The sequence below is a fragment of the Panthera onca genome, chromosome E1 (assembly GCF_046562875.1).
Source record: "Panthera onca isolate mPanOnc1 chromosome E1, mPanOnc1 haplotype 2, whole genome shotgun sequence".
NCBI classification, from domain to species: Eukaryota; Metazoa; Chordata; class Mammalia; order Carnivora; family Felidae; genus Panthera; species Panthera onca.
The window spans coordinates 53089962-53114043 of NC_138352.1; the positions used below are offsets into that span (position 1 = coordinate 53089962).

The following is a 24082-nucleotide window of genomic DNA, read 5'->3' on the forward strand; positions in this document are numbered from 1 at the left end:
TAACCGACTGAGCCACCCAGGCGCCCCTTTTCTTGCCTGGTTTTAAAGGCAGGGCTGGATGGGACAATCCAACATGGTCTTCCTATATAGCTATGTTATTGGAGGTCAAGTGCATGGACCAGCACCGAATGACTGTCCCTGTTAGTTAAAGCTGTCACAGCTTTTGCAGTAGAATCTTTATGACCTACACAACGGGACGAGGTATGCGTTCAATTCTGGGTTTGGGAGAATTAAAAAAAAAAAAAAAAAGATTGCCAGCGTATATCCATACCCAGGCAAGCCCGAATTAAACAAAATTAACCTGCCTTTCTTTATTGCAGGACTTCTCAGAGCCTACGCTAACGTGAATTAGCGAACTGACACGCTAATTCACGTGTGCTAATGTGGATCGCAACTTTCCAAGAGGGAGCTACGTCTTGCAGTATTTTTCAAAATCATCGGACCACCAAAACCTTTTTCATGACGTTTTATTCCCAGCCCACAGCCCCGTTTTCAGAAATCCTGAACCACCCTAGACGATCTTCCGCAGGAAAGAGTGGAAACCCTAACGGCAGGGCACTTGGGGAATCTGCTGACTCCTGAGATAACAGAAAAAGCCTTCCTCAACAACATGTGATGGCTCCTCTCTGCAGACGACGAGGGACTTGAGTGGTCAGCAGTTGGTGTCCAGTGCCCGGAAATGCCATCACACTTACTCTGTTTACCACGGCACCTTGCTTAGCACGGGGTGGGAGTTCAATCCCTGGCGTTCTGGAAATGTGTCCTTGCGGTGGTGAGTCTGATGCCAGGGAAACCTTTGTTCTGGCGGACGGTGGACTCCAGCGCTGTCCCCCGCCCCCCCCCCCCCCCCCCCCGCTGCCTGAATCCCCTCGGCTTCCAGCCTCCCGACAAGCTCACTTCACAGAACCTTCCTCAGCTGCCCGGGCACTGGTCACCCTTCCTCCTCCGCTTCTCCAAACCTGGCTGCACGATTCCGCTTAGCGGACTCGACTGGACCAGGCTGCAGCCTCCTGAAGGCAAGGACCCTGCGTCATTCACATTATCGGAGCCCCCAGGGTGACAACAAATAAACATTTGTGGATGCCGGAAGTGGTGCCATTGACCATGATATAACTTCTACCGAATAACCCTCAAAACCCCAGCAGTCACCCTTTCAACCAAGGATACAACCCACAATGGACTCTTTTGCGTGAGGTCAAATGAGACGATGCGAGATGCTGTGTGTCCCTAACTGGTAACGCGTCCTACAAACAAATAATGACTGTTGTTGATGTGCCTCTATTGCCCTTGTCGGGGGTTGGTCCCTTTCTAACGACCCTTAGGCTCTGACGGGCATTTCTCGTCCCTGAGCCTGACCCATCTGCCTCACCCGCTGGCTTATTCTTTCCAACATCTGTCTTCTCAGGAGTCTATACTTGGGTATCCCCAGCACCAGTCCCGCTGTTCTGGGTCCCACGACGGGTACGTCTAGAGCATTCCTGATGCCCGGGCACCTTTATGTGGAGCACTGGAGATGGTTCTTGAAGTAATGGAGAGCCAGCTTGAACCGGATCTGGTTGTGGGTGTTGGTCCGGAACGTGCTGTACATCTTCAGGTCCGCCGCTGGAGAACGGGCCTGGTGACCTATGATCACTTCTGGGCACGACCCCACAAGCAAGCTCCCGAGCCCATCAATAAAGAACTCTGTGAAGAGAGGGAGAACATCAGCTAGAGAGACCCCAGGGCCATATCCCAGGGTCCGGGCAGGGGGGCGGGGCACAGTTTATACCCCTCAGGAGGTGGAGCCCATGCAAAGCCACCTGCCAGGCTGAAGAGTGCGAAGGAATTCATAAGCACGTTTCTCAGGGATGTGGCCAGAGACACAGAGAGACATAGAGAGACACAGATCAGCTTTCTGGCTGGACAGAACTATGAACGTCCGAACTGAGGGAGCAAGAGGGGAACGAGGGAGGGGACCGGCCTATAGGGGGAGGGCGTCTCACATGGGAGCAGCCGTTGGGGGATAAGAGGCAAAACGAGGGGGGAGAAGGGAGGCAAGAGAGACCTTGTCTGGGGGAAAAGGGAGAGAGGCCCAGCGTGGCAGGCAAGGACCACGATCGGTGGTGCATGTCCCTTGGAAAGAACAGACTCCTGAGGTCAAGTCCAGAGGCCAGAACCTTCCTCACCCTTCCAGCTCTTCCCCACCTGAGTGAGCCACTCGCCGCAGGCGGGGGTCGAAGCCAACTCTCTGCAGTCGCTCTGTGTGGGCCAGGAAGAAGTTGACCACGCCGCTGGTCACCACACAGCGGGGGAAGCCATCCAGGGGTCCAAAAGAGCCTGGCCTCCGGTGAAGACAGTCCCCATTCTGACTCCGCTCCAGCAACAGCTTAAACTGGAACACGTTCCCGAGCACACTGCCACCTACCTGACCCGTGGGCAGAGAGACGCGCGTCAGAGAACACAGACTTGATATTCAGGTTGCCTCTGCCAGGAAGCCTTCCTGGACTGAACCTCAGTCACTGATGAGGGAGCAAAAGGCAGGCTGAGGGCAAAGCAGAAGCTGACACCCTCCACCCCACCCCCCACCCCCACAGCCACGGTGGGATGTGCGCGAGGTTCCTCAGGCACTCCTGCCCAAGAACAAAGGAGAGGCGAAAACAAATGGCTAACCGATAGAGATCACGGTCCTGCGGGACCTGAGTCCCCCTCAGTTTGCAACTCTGTTGATTTACAAGAAAAAAGTAATCTCAGAAACATATAGAGTCGATTTCCTGGGACCCTCCATGTCACCCTCCTCTCCAGAGGACAGAAACTCTCATATAACCAGTCGCTTCTCACACACTTATAACGCCTAAGGGTCCCCTCCTTGTGCTATAATAAAAACACATTTTTGCACCGAAGGTGTCTCAAGAATTCTTTCTTGGCCCATCGGCTCCAAACCCCAACACTCCAAACCACATCAGTTACCAGAATCACGCCTGGGGCGCCTGGCTTAAGCATCTGACTTCCGCTCAGGTCATGATCTCACCGTTACCGCGTTTGAGCCCCGCGTCGGGCTCTGGGCTGACAGCTCCGAGCCTGGAGCCTGTTTCAGATCCTGTGTCTCCCCGTCTCTCTGCCCCTCCCCTGCTTGCGCTCTCTCTCTCTCTCTCTCTCTCTCTCTCTCTCAAAAATAAATAAACATTTTTAGAAATGTAAAAAGATAAAAATAGAAACAAGGATCACACCTGTTCCGTATCTACCCTTCATACTATCCCTTGGATTCACTCTTTTTGCTGTCGCAACATGCCTTTCCACACACCAGCAAGGTCCGTTGATCTTTTCATTCCTTCCTTCTTAAAAAATGTTTATTTCAGGGAGAGAGAGAGAGAGTGAGCAGGGGAGGAGAGAGAGAGAGAGAGAGGGAGACACAGGATCCGAAGCAGGCTCCAGGCTGACAGCAGATGAGCCTGATGTGGGGCTCGAACTCACAAAGCAGGAGATCACGACCTGAGCTGAAGTCGGACGCTTAGCCAAGCGAGCCACCCAGGCGCCCCTGACCTTTTCACCCCTGCTCACCCCAGGAAATCTCGCTGGTGGGAGCAGAAAGCACCATGTCCAAAGGGCAGACAAGTCTGCTCCGCTTACCCTACAGCAAGCTCGCTCTTTCCAGAAGGTAAGTCATTCCCTCCCGCGAGGCGGAGCAGCGCTTGGGTGCAGGCCCGCAGCAGCCTGCGTGCACAAGGGCCCCTTTGTGGAGTCACCACTGCCGGCCCTCTTGCAAGGGGCCTTGGGTCTCGAGCTGCCTCCCTTCCCCTGCTCTGCTCCTGGCCCCCCCACCCACCCACCCCCACCCTGAAAGGAGAGAAGAATCACCACCTCTTTCCTTCTTCCTTCAGCAAATAGACCCTCTGAGCTTTAAGTGGACTAAATTACAATACAGCCAGAGAGAGCAGGGGAGAGGGGCAGAGGGAAAGAGAGAATCCCAAGCAGACTCCACGCTCAGAGCAGCGCCTGACGCACGGCTCGATCTCACAACCCTGGGATCGTGACCTAAGCCAAATCGAGAGTCGGATGCTTAACTGACTAAGCCACCCAGGCGTCCCTTCTTTCTCCTTCTTCTTCCTCTTTTTTTTAACCTCAATAAGGCTACGTACGCTTTTAAAAACGTTGTACCCTTCACATTTTTTTTTTAATCATGTGTGACAGAAGGGCACCTGGGGGGGCTCAGTCGGTGAAGCGGCCGACTTCGGCTCAGGTCGTGATCTCACGACCGTGAGATCCGTGAGATCCGTGAGATCACGGATCTCAGGTCCGTGAGTTCGAGCCCCGTGTCGGGCTCTGTGCGGACAGCTCGGAGCCTGGAGCCTGCTTCCGATTCTGTGTCTCCCCCCTCTCTTTGCCCCTCCTCCGCTCAAGCTCGGACCCTCTCAAAAATAAACAAACAATAAAAGTGTTTACAAATAATAATAATAATAATACAATAAAACAAATCAATGGCGTGTGACAGCAACAGAGAGCACTGCTCTGTTTCCCCTCACACCGGTCCGGGGAGGAAGTTAGAAGTGATCCCATAAACACACCGTTTTAAAGATAGAACAAGGGTTAGGAGCGGAGCAGGGGTGGGGCGGGGGGGTCATGTACTCAAAGAAAAGTAAATATGGAGGCAGAGACGGAGGCCGCACACCTCCTGATCCCCGGTGTGGCGCTCTCAACCCGAGCTGTGCTGGCTTACCCATCTCCTGCATGAGCCCCTCGCCCTCCCGGGAGCCCTCCCTCCCCTGCCCCTACCTCTCTTCCCTCCCCTTCCCCTTCCCTCTCTTGGCTGTCTCTACAGATTGCAGTGGGGGGGGGGGGGCGGGTAAAAAGCGGCATCTCAGCCTTACCACGTCCAGTTCCGTTTTCTCTAGGACATCCACCAGCACCTCAATCTTGGTCTTGTCATTGAAGAGAAAATCATCATCCACCCAGAGAACGTATTTGGTGGTGACCTGAGAGATGGCCAGGTTCCTACCGGCGAACCAGCCCTGCGGGTGGAATGAGGGGAGAGCAGAGGTTGCCGGCCCCGGGCGCGTGTTAGAATCCCCCGGGAGCTTGCTAAATTCCCAACAGCCAGGCTGCACCCCAAACGGGAGGAAGGACAGGGACTCCCTGAATCAGAGGTTGTTATGAAGAAAAGGCCAGGAGGGGCGCCTGGGCGGCTCAGTCGGTGGAGCGTCCGACTTCGGCTCAGGGCGTGACCTCGCGGTCCGCGGGTTCGAGCCCCGCGTCGGGCTCTGGGCTGGCAGCTCGGAGCCTGGAGCCTGCTTCCGATTCTGTGTCTCCCTCTCTCTCTCTGACCCTCCCCCGTTCATGCTCTGTCTCTCTCTGTCTCAAAAAATAAATAAACGTTAAAAAAAAAAGAAAGAAAGAAAAGGCCAGGAAGCCCTTCGTTGGTCCCAGGGCCAATGTGGGGTGACCGGAGTCCTTTCTCGCCTGACTCTGTGACTCTCTTTCCACTTCCCCTCCTGGTGCCTGGAAAGTGTTGGAGGGTAGGACGCTATGGCATATATCATCCCCTTTTCTTTCTGTGTGTCCTTGCAGGAAAGGGTATGTGAAGGAGAGAGAAAGGGAGAGAGGGAGAGTGCCTCTAGCTTGGGTGGAATCATAGGGATCACGAGGTTCTCTGCTCTTGAATCTGCAGGTCAGGAATCCTTAGGATGTCCGACACCTCAAGTCACTTAGAAAGACTAATGTCCACACCAAGCGTGAGGAAAGACGGACTGATCACCTCGTTAGTGCAGAAAAGTAAGAGTGACCCGATTTCTCTGTGAAGGTGGAGTCAACAACGGGGCTCAGAGAAGAGCCCCACCCCCTCCCCCCCAGAATCGGGCTTCCTTGGGAAGGCCACTCAGGCAGCCCCCTCCAGGGAAGAACTGACTCTGGGTCCCAGGACCCAGATGCCTCCCCATCTGCCGGGGACACACCTTCCCAAAGGGCATGGTGTAATACTCCACATGGTCGTCCTTAATCTTCAGGGGCTCCTTGCTGTCATCGGCCACGATCACGGTCAAGTCTGGGTAGAACTCCCGAATGCTCCGGAGCATGGTCATGAGCTTGTGGGGACGGAGGAAAGTTTTGGTGGCGATGGTCACCAGGTCTCTGAGCTTCCTCTCTGGCCAAGAAAGGGTGGATGTCATGAACAGACACTTCTCCACAGAAGACATCCAGATGGCCAACCGACACATGAAAAAATGCTCAACTTCACTCATCCTCAGGGAAATACAAATCGAAACCACCATGAGATACCACCTGACACCTGTCAGAATGGCTCACATGAACGACTCAGGCAACAACAGTTGTTGGTGAGGATGCGGAGAGAGGGAATCTCTTTCGCACCGCTGGTGGGAATGCAAACTGGTGCGGCCACTCTGGAAAACAGTATGGAGGCTCCTCAAGAAGTTAAAAATAGAACCGCCCTACGACCCAGCAATTGCACTACTAGGCATTTATCCAAGGGATACAGGTGCTGTTTCGAAGGGACACGTGCCCCCCCATGTTTATAGCAGCACTATCGACAATAGCCAAAGTATGGAAAGAGCCCAAATGTCCATCGATGGATGGATGGATAAAGAAGATGTGGTATATATATATATATATACAATGGAGTATTACTGGGCAATCAAAAGAATGAAATCTTGCCATTTGCAGCCACGTGGATGGAACCGGAGGGTATCACGCTAAGCGAAATTAGTCAGAGAAAGACAAACATCATATGACTTCACTCATTTGAGGAACTTAAGATTAAAAAAAAAAAAAAAACCCAGATGAACATAAGGGAAGGGAAGCAAAAATATTATAAAAACATGCTGAAAGCCATCACCCCGCCCATGGCTTGTGGGCGACAGCTCCAGATCCCTACTGCAGTGCTCCTTCTCGGAATGACAGACGTCATCATTCCAGAAACCCCTTTTGTAAACACCTGTTGCACCATTACGTCAGCTCCCCTCGGGTCTGAGGGAGTGAGAGAAAAGTGATCGGTGGAAAGGGTCAAGTAAATCGTGTTCAAGGGCCTGTCAAATGAATCATTTCCTCCCTTTCCTTGGCCCACAAGACACCTCTGGTTCTTTTGTTCTATGGGAAAGAGAGAACCCGGGGCACGAATTACTGTAGGATGTGGTCAAGGTAGGGGACTCCTGGCTAAGTTGGTGGCGTAGCTTTCTGTTCGAGATTCCTTAGTTTTCCCGATATAGAGCCATCATAAAGATACAAAGATATAGCCATGCTCCAAAGCACACGTTAGTTCCCAAGGAACAGAAATAAAAAGCAGTTGAGCAGGGCTGGAGCTGGGGCCTGCTGCATTCTGGAACCAGAAGCAGCGGCGGAGGCTGATTCTGAGGGATGACCGAATTAAGGTGTCTCATGGGACGTGTGGGTCCAGAGCCGGGCTTTTTTTTTTTTTTTTTTAGTGTTTATTTATTTATTTTGTGCGTGTTGGGGGGAGGGGCACAGAGAGATGGGGAGGGAAAGAGTCATAAGTAGGCTCCGCGATGTCAGCACAGAGCCCAGTGGTGCACTCCATCCCACAAACGCTGAGATCACGACCTCAAATCGAGAGTCAGACGCTTGAGCGACTGAGCCACCCAGACGCCCCCAGGGCCGGGCTTGTTGCTAGAAGCCACAGAATGGAGCTAAGTTGCACACCCTCCATCCCTCGCCACCTACTCCCTGCCAGGCAAGGAACCCCAGGACGGCTATCAGCCCTGCACACACGTCTGGGCCCAAACAGAAATGACGCCACCCCCCCCCAGCCATGACCTGTGCCACGCCACCGTCGGGCCCAGAAACTGGCTCTTCCATAACCCCGATATCACCATGAGGCAGAGTCCGGAGAGGGAAGGGAGACAGAAAACAAAACAAGCAAGCAAAATCTCCTACTCAGGATGAGCTCACCCACAAAAGTTACAAAACACCCAAAGAAAAATTAGGATGAACAACAGCCAATGAGTCCACCACGGATCGACCACATAGAGACGAACCCATTCCGGACAGACTGGCAATAACAGAGGAATCCAAAAACGATTTAAAATGAGAATGCTTAAAATTTTGAAGCAATATGGGGCACCTGGGTAGCTCAGTCAGTTAAGCGTCCAGCTTTGGCTCGGTCATGATCTCGCGGTTCATGGGTTCGAGCCCCAAATCGGGCCCTGTGCTGACAGCTCAGAGCCTGGAGTCTGTTTCATAGTCTGTGTCTCCGTCTCGATCTGCCCCTCCCCCATTCATGCTCGCTCTCTCTCTCTCTCTCTTTCTCTCTCTCCCAAAAATGAACGTTAAAATTTTTTTTAATCTTTAATATTTTGTTCTTTTTTTTAATGTTTATTTATTTTTGAGACAGGGAGACACAGAGCATGAGTGGGGGAGGGGCAGAGAGAGAGGGAGACACAGAATCTGAAGCAGGCTCCAGGCTCCGAGCTATCAGCACAGAGTCCGATGCGGGGCTTGAACTCATGGACTGTGAGATCATGACCTGAGCCGAAGTCGGACGCTTCACCGACTGAGCCACCCAGGTGCCCCATTTTTTTTTTTTTAATCTTTGAAGCAAGAAATAACAGACTCACACGTATGAAAAAGAAAATATGAAATAAATCAGGCATAAGTGAAATAAAAATATTTGGATATGAAAACAACTCAAAATTATAGAAAATAAATGGTAAGAACCAAAAGAGGGACGTGACTTCACATGTATTAGAATATTTTTAAAAGCAAAAGAGAATGCTATGAACAACTTTTATGACCCCAAATTGGTGATTTTATATCAAATGGATAATCCTATAGAAACACTTAAAAACGGACTCAATGTACATACAGATCAATAAGCACTAAAGACACAGGGTGTTGATATTTTAAAATTTCTCCTTTTTCTCTCGCTTCTTCCCACTCACATTCCTTCCCTTAACCCCCAAACACCTCCCCCGCAAACTTAGACCAAAGACAAAAAGAAAAAAAGAAAGAAAGAAAAAGAAAGAAAGAAAAGAAAAAAGACACAAGGACCAGACAAGCTAAAAGAAAAAAACTTCAAGGGACCTGTAATTCCTGTATTGTTACAATTCATTTCAGAAAATTAGTTTAAAAAAAAAAAAAAAGGAGAGCTACTCAACTCATTTTATGAGACTGTATAATATAGATAACAAAACCGGGCAAGGACATTACCAGAAAAGATAGTCTCAGTTTTGAACACAGGCGCAAGAATCCTAAACAAAATAGTAGCAAATTTAATTCAGCATTTGGTCAAATGACACACTGCCATCCAAATGGGTTTGTTGCCGTGGATGGAACTGGAGGGTATTCGGCTGAGTGAAGTCAGAGAAAGACAGATGTCACATGTTTGCACCCATATGTGGAATTTGGGAAACTTAACGGAAGACCGTGGGGGAAGGGAAAGGGAAAAAGTCGTTTCAAACAGAGAGGGAGGGAGGCAAGCCATAAGAGACTCTTAAATACAGAGAACAAACTGAGGGTTGATGGGGGTGGGGGAGAGGGGAAAACGGGTGATGGGCACTGAGGAGGGCACTTGTTGGGATGAGCACTGGCTGTTGTATGGAAGCGATAAATCATGAGAATCTACTCCCAAAGCCAAGAGCACAGTGTATGTTAGCTAACTTGAAAATAAATTATATTTAAAAAAAAAAAAGTGGGTTTGTTGCAGAGGCGCCTGGCTGGCTCAATCTGTAGAGCATGTGATTCTTGGCCCAAGATCAAGAGTCCCACATTGGGCATCAAGATTACTTGAAATAAATAAATAGAATAAAGCAGTTTAAAAAAAAATGGGTTTGTTCCAGAAACGTGAGGATATTCCGCTGCAGGAAATTAATCAGGGACTCCTGGGTCGCTCAGTCAGTTACGGGTCCAACTCTTGATTTCAGCTCAGGTCATGATCTCACAACCGTGAGATCGAGCCCCACGTTGGACTCCATGCTGGGTGTGGAGCCTGCTTAATATTCTCTCTCTCCCTCTCCAGCTCCCCCTCTCCCCCACTCACGTGCTCTCTCTCCCTCAGAGAAAGAAAGAAAGAAAGAAAGAAAGAAAAAAAGAAAGAAAGAAAGAGAAAGAAAGAAAAAAAAAAGAAAGAAAGAAAGAAAGAAAGAGAAAGAAAGAAAGAAAGAAAGAGAAAGAAAGAAAGAAAGAAAAAGAAAAAAAGAAAATCACCCAATGTAAATCACTACATGAACCCAATTAAAGGAGAAAAATTATTTCAACGGATGCAGATAAATTATCTGATTAAAATCCAACACTCATCCATAATAAAAACTCTTAGTAAGAAAACAGAAAATAGAAGGTAGAAACAGGAAAAGCCTTGGCAATAGAAATAGAAGGAAATAACTTTCTTAGCCTGATACATTTACCACTCCCACACAGCAAACATTAATAGTGTAGCACTAGATTGCTCAGGAACAAGTCAAATCACCCTCTAGGACTCACTGCCACTATTCAACCCTATACCGGAAGTTTTTGCCAAATGGAGTAAGACAAGAAAAAAAAAAAGTATAAGAATTAAAAGCAAAGGAAGGGACAAAAAAAAATCAGTACTTATCTAAGAGACTCTGTGTTTAAACACATCATCAATAAGAGGGCAGCAAAGATGCTTTTTATGAGTCCAACGTTCGAAAGTCACTGATGTCCTGGGGCTCAGTCAGTTAAACGTCCAACTCTTGATTTTGGCTCAGGTCGTGATCTCACGGTCACGGGATCGAGCCCCATGTCACAGTTTCTGCTGAGCATGGGGCCTGCTTAAGGTTCTCTCTCTCCCTCCCTCTGCCCATCTTCCCCGCTTGCGTGCTCTCTCTCTCTGTCTCTCAAAAAAAAAAAAAAAAAAAAAAAAAAACACTGCTGTCCTGTATACTAGCAACAACGAATCAAGAGGTAGAAGAAAAAGATCCAGGGACAGCCCAGGTGGCTCAGTGGGTTAAGCGTCCAACTTAGGCTCAGGTCATGATCTCGCGGTTCGTGGGTTCAAGCCCGGCGTCGGGCTCTGTGCTGACAGCTCGGAGCCTGGAGCCTGCTTCAGATTCTGTGTCTCCCTCTCTCTCTGCCCCTCCCTCACTCATACTCTCTCTCTCTCTCTCTCTCAAAAATAAATAAACATTAAAAAAAATTTTTTAAAGAAGAAAAAGATTCAATTCACAGTAACAATAAAAAACATAGAGCACCTAAGACTAAATCCAACAAAATGTGTGCAATTTCTTTACGAATAAAATTACAAAATAAATTAATTATTGAAGAGCTTATGAAGAGACTATCGCAGAAACCATAAGATGGAAAGGTACACCAGATTCATGACTGAGAATATTCAACTTTACCAAGTTGCCAACTCATCTCTAAATCATCTATAAATTCTATGATATGCTAATCAAAATCTCAAGGGATTTTGGAGGAGCTTGATGAGAGGATCCTGAAATTCTAATGGAAAAGTCAAACACCAAGAAGAGTTAAGAAAATGGTGCAAACGAAGTACAGTCATCCTGAAGTATAGATTTAAAAAAAATTTTTTTTAATGTTTATTTATTTTTGAGACAGAGAGAGACAGAGAGGGGGCGGGTCAGAGAGAGAGGGAGACACAGAATCGGAAACAGGCTCCAGGCTCTGAGCTGTCACTACAGAGCCGGACGCGGGGCTCGAACTCACAAACTGCGAGATCACTGGCCTGAGCCAAAGTCGGATGCTTAACTGACTAAGCCACCCAGGCGCCCCCTGAAGTATAGATTTTATCCCCACTAGATGTAAAACTTATTATACAGCTTACTGAAGTCTTATGGGATTGGCCCAAGGAGAAACAGACCAATGCAACCCAACAAAGCCAAGATTCAGACCCCTGCATATATGAAACTTGGTATGTGACAGACTGGTCACACAAGCCATGGAGGAGGAGGATAGATAGGCTCATTAATATATGGTGTGGGGACGATATGCTATTCATATACAAAAAAATCAGATCCCCAGCACATGTCACACATAAAAATAATTTGCGCGGGGATTAAATATCTACATGTGAAAAGCCAAACCTACAACTTTGAAAAAAAAAAAATACAGGAGAATATCGTTATGGCTTCAAGGTAGGGAAGAGTTTCTTGAGCAAAGCACAAAAAGCAAAAGCTAGAAAAAAAAATCACTTCTACTACATTAAAGGATACAACTTTCACATAACAAACGACGCCAGAAACAAAATCAAAAGACAAGCCGCAGGTTGACAAAAGGTCAGAATCTAGAACTTCATACCATAAGGTACGATAACTTTTATGAACAGCTCAAAACCACGCTCAATGCTCTATGCGTGTGCGCGCGCACACACATGCGGGTGGGAATAGAAATTTACATATGAAATGTACAAAAACCAGGAAAAGAAAGATGTATGTGATCATTTGTTAACAGAAGGGAGGGGGATAAGATTGTGGAAGTTTCTACCTAAAAATAACACCTTGTCTTTAAAGCAAACCTGAAGCCAAAAAAGAAAACAAATTATGTGACTTTCTTGTACTTAATTCTCTTATTTTTGAGATAGTTGTGTTAGGCAAATATTTTAAATCCTTCTCCCTGGATATTTCATGCTATTACCCGTAAATAGTAATTCAGTTTGTATTTTGAATAGACTCTATTTGGATAGAGTAGACTTTGAATACATACATAATATATTCAAAAAATGCCAAGCGGTTCAAAATTCTGAATATATCGAACGTTATACCATGAAACAATTTCTTCCCATCTCTGTCCCCCAATGAGGAAACCAGGAGGCAACCAATGTTACCAACGTCTTGTTCGTTTTTCCTTAATCCAGCAATGAATGTAGATGCATTTTTTTTCCTCTCTTCCTTTTTACAGACATGGTAGCTTACCCTTCCCTCTCTTCTGTACCCGCCTATAACTCGGAAATCATTTTGTACCAGCATTAAAAAAAAAAAAAATCTCCTCCTGTTTTCCCCCTTCCCTCCTTCAGAATGCCACTGCGTGGAATTTCATTATATGGATGGACCCCACTTGATCTAACCAATGCATCCCACTACTCAGGTTTTTGCTGCAATAAAGAACCTCAAACAAACGTCATTTCACACAGATATAAGTATAGCATGATAACTTCTAGAAGTGTCATTGCTGGCCCGAAGGGAGTACACATCCCAAATGTTGATAGATATTGCCAAACTACCTCCAGAAAGGCTATGCCAATTTACACGTCCCACGGGGGTTCATAAGAATGCCTGCTCCCTGGGGCACCTGGATGGCGCAGTCCTTTAAGTGTCTGACTTCGGCTCAGGTCATGATCTCGCAGTTCGTGAGTTCGAGCCCCGCATCGGGCTCTGTGCTGACACCTCAGAGACTGGAGCCTGCTTCGGATTCTGTGTCTCCCTCTCTCTCTGCCCCTCCCCCGCTCATACTCTGTTTCTCTCTCTCTCTCTCTCAAAAATAAATAAAGATTAAAAAATTTTTTCAAAGAGTGCCTTCCCCCCACTCCTCCTCCAATCCTTTCTGATATGAATGTATTTCACATTTGTGCTTTTTTTTTAAGCGTGGGACTGAGTACATATTTTAATGGCTGAAAGTATTGTTGGATTTAATCTGTAGCAAGCTGTGTATTTTTCCATCGGCTTAGTAGGCATTTTTTTCTTATTTTTTCAACTTTTTTTTCTTTTTTATTTTATTTTATTTTTTTAATTTTTTTTTCAACGTTTTTTATTTATTTTTGGGACATAGCGAGACAGAGCATGAACGGGGGAGGGGCAGAGAGAGAGGGAGACACAGAATCGGAAACAGGCTCCAGGCTCCGAGCCATCAGCCCAGAGCCTGACGCGGGGCTCGAACTCACGGACCGCGAGATCGTGACCTGGCTGAAGTCGGACGCTTAACCGACTGCGCCACCCAGGCGCCCCAATTTTTTTTTTTTCTTTTTTAAAATTTACATCGAAATTTATATCCAAATAGCATATAGTGCAACAATAATATCAGGAGTAGATTCCTTAGTGCCCCTTACCCATTTAGCCCATCCCCCCTCCCACACCCCCTCCAGGAACCCTCAGTTTGTTCTCCATATTTATGAGTCTCTTCTGTTTTGTCCCCCTCCCTGTTTTTATATGATTTTTGTTTCCCTTCCCTTATGTTCCTCTGTTTTGTCTCTTAAAGTCCTCATATGAGTGAAGTCATATGATTTTTGTCTTTCTCTGACTAATTTCACTTAGCATAATACCCTCCGGTTCCATCCACGTAGTTGCACATGGCAAGATTTCATTCTTTATGGTTGACAAGTAATACTCCATTGCATATATATACCACATCTTCTTTATCCATTCATCCATCGATGGACATTTGGGCTCTCTCCATACTTTGGCTATTGTGGATGGTGCTGCTATAAACATGGGGGGTCATGTGTCCCTTCGAAACAGCACCTGTATCCCTTGAATAAATGCCTAGTAGTGCAATTGCTGGGTCTTCGGGTAATTCTCTTTTTAGCTTTTTTGAGGAACCTCCATACTGTTTTCCAGAGTGGCTGCACCAGCTTGCATTCCCAAGTAGGTGTTTTTTTCAAACATTTATTTATTTAAGTAATCTCTGCACCCAGCCTGGGGCTCGAACTCCCAACCCCCAGAGTAAGAGACACACCCTCCACCGACTGAGCCAGCCGGGTGCCCTGGCTTATTAGGCGTTTTTATTGATTCACAGGCGCTTGCAAATAAAAGCACACCTTTGACTTTAATGCGTGCTGAAGATATATTTTTTTTCCCAATTTGTTCTTTGTCATTTGCCTTTGCCTTTGGTGGGTTTCTGCCATAAAAACATTGAACAATTTTGGGTATTTTACGTGGGTAGTCTTTCCTTTCTGGCCTTTGTGTTTTGTGACGTATAGAAAGGTCTTATACTCTAGGATTGCTTTTTTTTCACTCCATGGATTTTTTTTTTTTTTTTTTTTTTTTGCTCTGGCACTTAAAAATATGCGATATTTGATCACTTTGGAATCTCTCTTGGTATGAGCTGTAAGACAGATTCAACTTTCTATCTTCCACGTAGCTCCACAGCTGTCCCATGGGATTTCTTGGCTAATCCATCTTTTTTTGCCCTTTAATTTGAAAAGCTGCCTTCGTTACATGGTAGAATTCTAACATGGTCGTTTCTGGATTTCCAGTTGGACTCCATTGACACATCTAGCCACGTTCTAGTACCATTCTGTTCTTGTTACTATTACTTATTAAGACGTTGTCATTCATTTTGTTTTTTTCAAAATAAGCCCAACCATATAATAAGTTAAATATGATTAAGCGATATTAGGAGCGTGTGTCCTCGAATCCGCCCCCCACCCCACCCCCACCCCCACCAAGCAAAGCTTGTTTGTCAGGAATCCAATCAGAGCTGTTATTTTCATTGAATCTCCTCCTCCACCTCTCAGGGGATGGTGGGGGGGGGGGATCCCTTCCGAATGTCACCAAAAGCTCCACAGGATCCCACCCTGAACCCCCGGGGGCAAGGGCCTCACCTGGTCCAGGGTCATACAACCTGGGGATGACAGAATGGCGGATGGTCACTGGAAATCTGGCGACTGAGGACTTGGACTCCAGACTCACTGGAGGGAGACAGAAGGGCAAGGTGGGCAGCACCGCGTCTGGGTCACTTTCCACGCTGCCCCAAGGAAGCCGATTTGAAGCCAGGTGAAGGCCCGGTAGAGAATGTCCCGCCTGGGATGAGACTGAGGACCCCATAACGTTGACAGCATTCTGGCACCTGACTTGCTCTGCGTCCCTGGGGCAACCTGCTGACTGCCCCCCCTTTTTTTTTTCAATTAAGTTCTATGCCTCACACGGGGCTCGAACTCACGACCCACGAGGCCGAGAACAAGAGTGGCATGCTTTATCGACTGAGCCACCCAGGCGCCCCCAAAGGGAAAACAGCGACTTGAATTCATCCGGAAAGAACCTGGGGCTGCCATCAGGGGGGCAAGGATTGTTCTCCCAGGGAATCCCTGGGGTGGGGGGTGGGGGGTGGGAGACAAAACCACTGCCCTTGGGACTGGGAGTTCCCCCACATCCCTCTTTCCTGTCAGTGCCCAGGACGAGATACCGATGCGCAGACTGCTTCCCTCCCCTCCCGCAGCTGAGAGCTACAGATAACGGGCAACAGGGCCCGATGGCTTCCAGGTACACAGCACAAATGATCCGTCCTCACAGAGAGGTACGTGTTCTTTCCTTCCAGTCATGCTGTGGGGTCAGTGGCAACATGGGGATAATATGGAATACAGTACTTGGGAAGGTGAGACATCCAGGGTTAGAAACAGGAGCAAGGCAAGCGTGCTAAATGCAGGCGGGCTTCCTGGAGGAGGAGGACTTTGAGAGGGTCCCGTGGCTGCTTTCCCGCTCCCTTCGCATTTTGCCCTCCAAGCACAGGCTCTCACCCACATCCACCCTGGGGTGCTGGTACACTGTGCTGGTGTATGTCAGGCGCTGGAGAACGAAATTCAAAAGCTTCCGGTTACTGGTCGAAACGGTCAGCTGCTTCTGGCCTCTGCCCTGCACCACACTGTCCGGGGTGTCAGCAAGGGTGTTCAGTGTCCCCAGAGACGCTGTCAGGGTGACCTAGGGTGGGTGAGGTAGAAGGACGCTGAATGCGAGGAAAGGCATGGGGATGGCCACCCGGGATGGCCAGCAGGGGCAGGGCACAGGCAGGAAAGAGGAGGCGCTCCGGGGTGCTCCTGAAAGCTGGGGTCTGGCACCGCAGGCAGTTGTAACTTTACTCTCAGCAAAGTAGAATCAAGTCCTGGGGCCTGGAGTGTTCCAGGGCCACTGCTCTCTCATCCCTTGGCTATACCATTCTTCTAGATTTCTGCCTACTGCCGCGGGCTGCTTCTTTTGACTTTGGCTGCCTCTTCCTCCGTCTGACCTCCAAATGGAGTTTTTCAGGGTTCGGTTCTGTCCCCTTTTCTCTTCCTACTCAACACCTTCTAGAGGAGGCGGCTTTATGTATATATGTTTGAAAGTTTATTTATTTTGAGAGGGAGAGAGAGAGCATGTGCCTGAGCGAGGGAGGGGCAGAGAAAGAGGGAGAGAGAGAATCCCAAGCAGGCTCCACACCGGTCAGCCACGGGGCTTGATCCCACAGACCCCGAGATCATGACCTGAACCAAAACCGAGAGTCATACGCTGAACCAGCTGAGCCACCCAGGCGCCCCTAGAGGTGGCATCTTTAAATACCATTCATAGGCTGATGGCTTAAAAATGTATGTCTCCAGGGGCTCCTGGGTGGCTCAGTCAGTTGAGGGTCTGACTTCGGCCTAGGTCATGATCTCACAGTCTGTGGGTTCGAGCCCCGCGTCAGGCTCTGTGCTGACAGCTCAGAGCCTGGAGCCTGCTTTGGATTCTGTGTCTCCCTCTCTCTCTGCCCCTCCCCTGCTCATGCTCTGTCTCTCTCTGTCACAAAAATAAATTTAAAAAAATTAAAAAAAAAAAAATTTTTTTTAATGGATGCCTCCAGCTCCCATCTCTCTGAGCCCTAACTGCCCGGCTGTTTGCTCTGCTAGGAAATTCCCCAGGCGACTAACTCAAAGTTAAGTCTTCGCGACCAAACTATTGATGTTTCTCTATCAACCTGTTTTCCACTCTCTCCCTGCTTCTCCCAGCCTCGTGAATGGTGCCTTCATCCATTCAACCGGTGACGTCCCTGATGGAGGTCACTGCTATTCTGAGTGAGTCCTGCCGGGTCTACCTTCAACACGTAGCTAGGACGGGTCCCCTTCTTTCCATCCCATTGCTAATCCCTAAAGCCCCTCTCCTCTCCTGCCTCCTCGTCCTCTGTGCATCCAGACGTCTTTTGTGAAAGGTACACTGGGTTATGTCACGTCTGCTGAGAACGCTTTGGTCAGCAGGCAGGTGTTTTCTGAGATCCCAACTAGAGGCACTGAGAGAAGAGCAGTGAATAAAACCAACTCCGCACCTTCCAGAAGCTTCTATTCTGGTGGGGGAGGTCGGCCACCAGTCTATCACGATGCATATAAAATAACTCAGGTACAGAAAGGCACCCTGAAGAAGATATGAGAGTACTGGGAAAGTGGCGGGGCATGGGGGTGGGGGGGAGCACTTTGCTGGGAGGGGGGCAGGCCATCGGGCACTGAGTAGTTTTGCAGATTTGCTCACTCATCACCCATTCCAACCTCTGGCATGCAGGGTGGGAAAACTCAAACTACATTTCCCAGACTCCTTTTCAAATTAGGGCTCTGGATGTCTTTTGCCTCCAACCCATCAGCTCTACGGGCAGGAGAGCTGGATTTGGAGCCGTGTTAAGCAGGCCACGGAAGGCTAAGGGCACGGAGCATCGGTCTTGCCAGAACTCACCCTGACAGAGGCAACATGCACAGAAGCCATGGCCGTGGCCGTGGCCGTGGCCGCGGCTGTGGTCGCCACTTCCTCTTGAGGTGGAAGCAGCAGCATCTGTGATGGCCCAGGTCTTTAGAAGTCCTCCTCGGAGCTCCGGCCGCTGGAGTTCATGAAAATCATGCCTTCTGGAGGCACCCTTTCTCCTCTCCCCACCTGGGACTCATGTCAGATATTCAATCTGGATAAAGACTCTGTCAAAATCTGAGACCAGCCACCACTGGGGAAGCAGGGTGTGGACAGGAGGCCAAGTGCAAAACGGGGCTGGGAAGGGGACTTGCCTTATAGAAGGGGGCATCTGGTCCTTCAAACTGAAGGCCTGGAAGACACAGATGAAAGGAGGACAAAAAAAAACACCAGTTGAGAGGGTGTCAAATGTTCCCTGACGCTCCTACCCTCCCGGTGGATCCTATACATCCTTCCAGAACCCCTTCAGTGTCCCCTCCTATCCAGGGCATCTGCCGAACACTCCTCTCTCCCTGGGGGTTGTGTTAGGGGGTGTCCCCCGTCCTCAAATTCCAGTGGTTCTAAAACCTCTGATGCCCACCCTCAGCACTGGACGGGGACTGTGAATTAATCCAGCACTTTCCAGGCATCTCTGTTACTGAAGGGAAGGCCGCAACGGATCATACTATATGTGAGGTTTCTAGAACAGTCAAATTCGCAGAGACAAGACATTCTACTGAATGGTGGCTGCCACGGGCAGTGGGGGGAAGGGACTTAAAATTAAATTGGGTACAGAGTTTCAGTGGGGGAAGATTAACAAGTTCCGGAGACGGATGACGGTGCCGGTTGCCGAACGATGAGAATGTAATGCCACAACCCCGCGTGCTTCAAAATGATGAATACGGTAAATTTTAGGATATGCACATTTTACAATAAAAAAAAAGGAATCATCCGTGAAATTGGCAAAGTAACATCTACCTCACAGGGATGTGGTCCTGAACTAGAGACGTGTCTAGAAATCCCTCGTTGGAGGGGCGTTTTAACCAACATAAATATTCTTTTCAATATGCTGTCCCAGGAGGTGGGCTCATCTTGGCCTGTTCCCATGATTGACGGGACGCCAAAAAGCCAACGATGTCCTAAGAGCCCTTGAGGCACACAGATTTCTGTCCTCTTCTGTGTCATCTCGGGTCCCCTGGGAGGTCACCACCACTGAGGGTGATTCCCAGGGGCGGAAGCAGTGAGACCGACATTCAGCGAAATCACGCCAAGCTTCCTGCGTTGTGCTGAGCACACAGCAGGCACTCAATACACGACTGTCCCCTTCCACTCCCCAATTTTGCTTCAGAAGGGTTAAGAAAGTTGCCTGGCTCCTCTCCAGACGGAGACGTACCTACCTGGGAGGGGAACCGTGTGCAGGGGCATCACCTCTACCCCATGGACCGGGTACCCAAAGGGGAGGTTGGGCTGAGCCAGCAGCGGCGGTGAACAGGGCAACCCTTCTCTGCAGGGGACAGAACCGGAACCGTTAGCAGCCGCTCTGACGTGTCTCCCCGGTCGGTTCTTTTTTTTTTTTTTTTTTTTAACGTTTATTTATTTTTGAGACAAAGAGAGATGGAGCACGAACAGGGGAGGGTCAGAGAGAGAGGGAGACACAGAATCCGAAACAGGCTCCAGGCTCTGAGCGATCAGCACAGAGCCTGACGCGGGGCTTGAACTCACGGACCGCGAGATCATGACCTGAGCCGAAATCAGACGCTTAACCGACTGCGCCACCCAGGCGCCCGCCTACCCCACCCTGGTCAGTTCTTAAAGTGGTACCTGTGTCCAGAGCTTTGTGCTGCCAGGGGGAGAAAGCGGATTGCCCTGTGCACCCCTCCGTCCCCTCCCTCCTTTATTCCTGCCCTTCCCTCCAGCCTTGAATCCCACAAAGGAATCGAGGCAGTTTACAACAAGGCACATGCGAAATCCAAATCATAACCAGCGAAAAAGAAGAAACAAAATAATCAGAGCATATGGGCCAACCCAGCTGCGGTAGCCCAATGCCAGGGTCACTTCCTGGTAGCCAGGGTACAAACGGGTGGCCAGTCAGGACTCTGGTCTTATTATCAAAAAGACAAAAGCAAACAACTCCCGAGGTGAATACACTTCTTCCTGGCACTGAACTCACAAAGAAGATATATCGTAAGAAACGTGATTCGTTGCCTTGATATTTTCAGAGCAAACACAGTGACAGTTTTCATATGGTTTTGTTGTTGCAACAACCTCAGTCAAGGGCAAGCGCGGAAGAATCCAGTGAGATTGAGTCTTTGAGGCACTAAGGGAATCTGGTTGAAACGCAGCCTTTTAGGGATCCAGTGTGGCCAAGCGTATCACTTAGATCACCTGGAAGAAAGATCAGACGACTGTAGCGAGTATTTATGACGATACAAAAGAGAGAAAATTTTAAAATGGAAAATGATATAAATAGGCAACTAGCAGAAGAGACACTACAAATGGCGAATACATATATGAAACGTGCTCTGCTTCAAAATTAATCGGGGAAATGCAGCTTCTAAAACAATGACATAGGGGCCCCTGGCCGGCTCACTCAGCAGAGTATGCAGCTCTTGATCTCAGGGTTGTGAGTTCGAGCCCCGCGGTGGGAGTACCGATTACTTAAAACAAAAAAAACCAGGGGTGCTGGGACGCCTGGGTGGCTCAGTCGGTTGAGCGTCCAGCTTCCGCTCAGGTCATGAATTCAGGGCTCATGGGTTCGGGCCCCACAATGGGGGCTGTCAGCGCAGAGCCTGATGCAGGGCTCAAACTCGCAAACCACGAGCTCGTGACCCGGGCCAAAATCAAGAGTCCAACACTTAACCCCCTGAGCCACCCAAGTGCCCCCCCATGCACCATTTTCTAATTGAAGTATAACACGGCGCTAACCAGACTCAAATGAACCCGAGATCTTAGCCAATATTAAGCTCCACCAATAATTTCAAGGATACAGGGACGCCTGGGTGGCTCAGTCGGTTAAGTGACAGACTCTGGATTTCAGCTCATGTCATGATCTCACGGTTGGTGAGATCAAGCCCCCGGGCAGGGCTCCCGGCTGACAGCACAGAGCCTACTTGGGGATTCTCCCTCTCCCTCTCTCTCTGCCCCTCCCCTGCTCTCATGCGCCCTCTCTCTCAAAATAAATAAAATCATGATAATAGTTTCAAGGATACAGACAATTACGCGGCACAGACAGAGCACACAGAGATCTTGGGAATCCCGGGGGGGGATCCCCTGTCATGCCTTCCCACGTCAGACGTGCTCTCTGGCCGAGGATAATGTGATCTCCAAATGGGGGTTGGCTGAATTCCCTCACATGGCAGAAAGCATGTAAGGTATGAATCGTCTCCATTCTATGACCCCCAGAGAGTTGCACAGCTTAGGTGACATTCACCAGGGGCCGAAGATTCTGGGTTATTTATTCTATGTGATCGCGTTGCCCCCCTGTGTTACAGGGGAGGCAAGGAGACGAGAAGGTCCCACTCCTGGAGGACCAAGGCACCCATAACCGGAATCCTAGGTCACCTGTTCAGTCACAGAAATGAGGCCAGCTCTGAAGGCCGCCTTCTGGAACCATCCCTTTTGGAATTCCCAGAATGGGAAGCCGTTCTCCCTCCTCAGGCATCGCCCCCCTCCCCGGCCCTCCCTCTGACTGGTCCTGTAAACACTGAGCTTGGGACTGAACTTCTGAGCTCCGCGCGGGTCGCTGACCACCTTCCGTGGGCCACAGCCCGCCCACAGTCACCCCGCACCGGGCTGGGGCTCGGTGGTCCTTACAGCAGCGGCAGGGACGGCGAGGTGGACGCGGACTGTGTCCTCTCTGTTCCTCTGGGAGCGTCCCGGGAGCGGCATTCAGATCAGTCCTGTCTCGGTACCTAACTCGGCGCCTCGCCCAGAGCGGGCATCTCGCCGAGGCCACCTCAAGTCCCCGACTACAGAGACCTCACAGGCAGTGGCAAAGGGAGACCAGGAGAGCCAGTGGGAACCACAATACTGGCAGGAGGCAAGCAGAGGCTGCCACGGGGCGCAGAGCCAGGCACAGGTCCCGCTTGGCGTGACAGCTTTATCACATCAAGTTATGGTTGTTTATACGCTTTTCTGACCTCTGCTGTCCTGTCAGTTCATTGAGGCTACAACCTCGGCACCGTTTTGAGCCCTTTCGTGGATCAGTTCATTACAGGTCCCAACAACCCCGGGTACTGTTATTGTCCCCGTTATACAGAAGAGGGTAAGCAGCTCGCCCAAGGTCATCCGGCTGGGACACGGAAGACGCACTGTTAACCGCGGAGCCCGAATGCTCCTCACGCAGCTAGGTGGGGCCAGGCTTCAAAGCCATGCCAGAATCATCTGTTGGGTTCCCCTGGCTCTTCGACTTGCAACGCTGCCTCCTGCCGCTGCCCCATCTCTTTTTCTGGAGTCTTCTATTTGTATGTAGTTTGAGGGGGGGGCGGGTAGTGGTTGATTCCCACAAGCAAACCCGGAGGGGCCCTGCTCACCCTTCCCCTTCCTTGACTCATGACTCAGGCTCAGTCAACTGAGCACCCGGGGACCGTTCATCCCAGAGACACCGCTGTCCCAGGAGTAGAAGGAACATGTACCTTCCAGCTGCCTCCTCAACAGGTCGCCCCGCCTTCCCTACTATGTACTCTGCACCGAAAAGCCAGAGCCCCGTTTTACAAAAGCATCTCAGGTAAGAACGGGCCACTTTTAAAAACCGTTCGGTTCTGGCGCGCGTGGGTGGCTCAGCCGGTTAAACGTCTGACTCTCCATCTGGGCTCAGGTCGTGATCTCATGGTTCGTGAGATCGAGCCCCGCGTGGGGCTCTGTGCTGACAGCTTGGAGCCTGCTTGGGATGCTCCCTCTCTTTCTCCCTCTCCTCTCTCTCTCTCTTTCTCTCAAAATAAATAAATGAACATTAAAAAAAAAAAACAAAAACCCTGTCTAATTCCTTGCATTACTCAGAAAGCAAAATGCGCACCCTTCCTCCTGGCCTCCTGGCCTCCTGGCCTCTCTGAGTTCATGCACCATCAGCCCTCCCTTGACTTACTAGGTTCCAACAGCCGTCGCCTGCTTTCTTGTCATTCAGCCATCACAAAATCCACCCCCCGCCTCCACCACCTGCCCGGGCTTTGGGCCCTGCCTTAACTCTTCCTTCTGAGATGCTCCCTTACAGGAGACGCTGGGGACTCCTGCTTCATATACCAATCAGAGTCCAAGGTCACTTTGCTTCACCATCCCATTAAATCTTAGGCGTTTAGTAGCATTCTGCCACACAAATTTAACTGGCACCTCCATAGGTGCCATCTAATATTTAGGTGACTTATGTATCTCTTAATGAATCATGTATCTCCTGTAAGAACCATAAGAAGAGTAATATGAATAGTAAACCACAATAATAGTAGTAGGTGATATTTTTGCAATGCTTCGGTCCGTCAGACCCTTTACGGGATACTAGCTGTGTTAACACAATGTTCATTACGAGCCTTCACAAACCTCCGAAAGAAGTATCTCTATCGCCATTTTTCATATAAAGATACTTAAGTACTGGGGGGGGTCAGGTAACTTGGCATCCAGCTTGTTCCAGAGTTCAAGTCCCTAAGCGTCGTTCTGTTCTTTTTATTTTTTATTATAGCATGCCTTCCACTATGATTCATAAATGATTGCTGGAAAAAAGGAAAGGACGGGAGGAAGGAAAGAAGGGACGCCTCAGACTATCTTCACTCCTCTGCTCGACTCTTACGAGGAAATGCCCTAGACATGCAAAGTTT

General features: G+C 49.3%; 1 protein-coding gene across 1 annotated transcript in view; it reads right to left on the minus strand.

The window, feature by feature from the left end:
* Window positions 1-1495: 1495 nt before the first annotated feature.
* Window positions 1496-24082, minus strand: part of B4GALNT2 (beta-1,4-N-acetyl-galactosaminyltransferase 2 (SID blood group)) — a 40254-nt gene continuing 17667 nt past the window's right edge. Inside the window, exons 4-11 of the mRNA XM_078437584.2 lie at window positions 19676-19782; window positions 18614-18651; window positions 16361-16541; window positions 15449-15535; window positions 5925-6112; window positions 4845-4985; window positions 2185-2404; window positions 1496-1683 (exon numbers count right to left, since the gene is read on the minus strand). Coding sequence (XP_078293710.2) covers window positions 1496-1683; window positions 2185-2404; window positions 4845-4985; window positions 5925-6112; window positions 15449-15535; window positions 16361-16541; window positions 18614-18651; window positions 19676-19782 — 1150 coding nt within the window. The remainder of the gene's footprint in view (window positions 1684-2184; window positions 2405-4844; window positions 4986-5924; window positions 6113-15448; window positions 15536-16360; window positions 16542-18613; window positions 18652-19675; window positions 19783-24082) is intronic.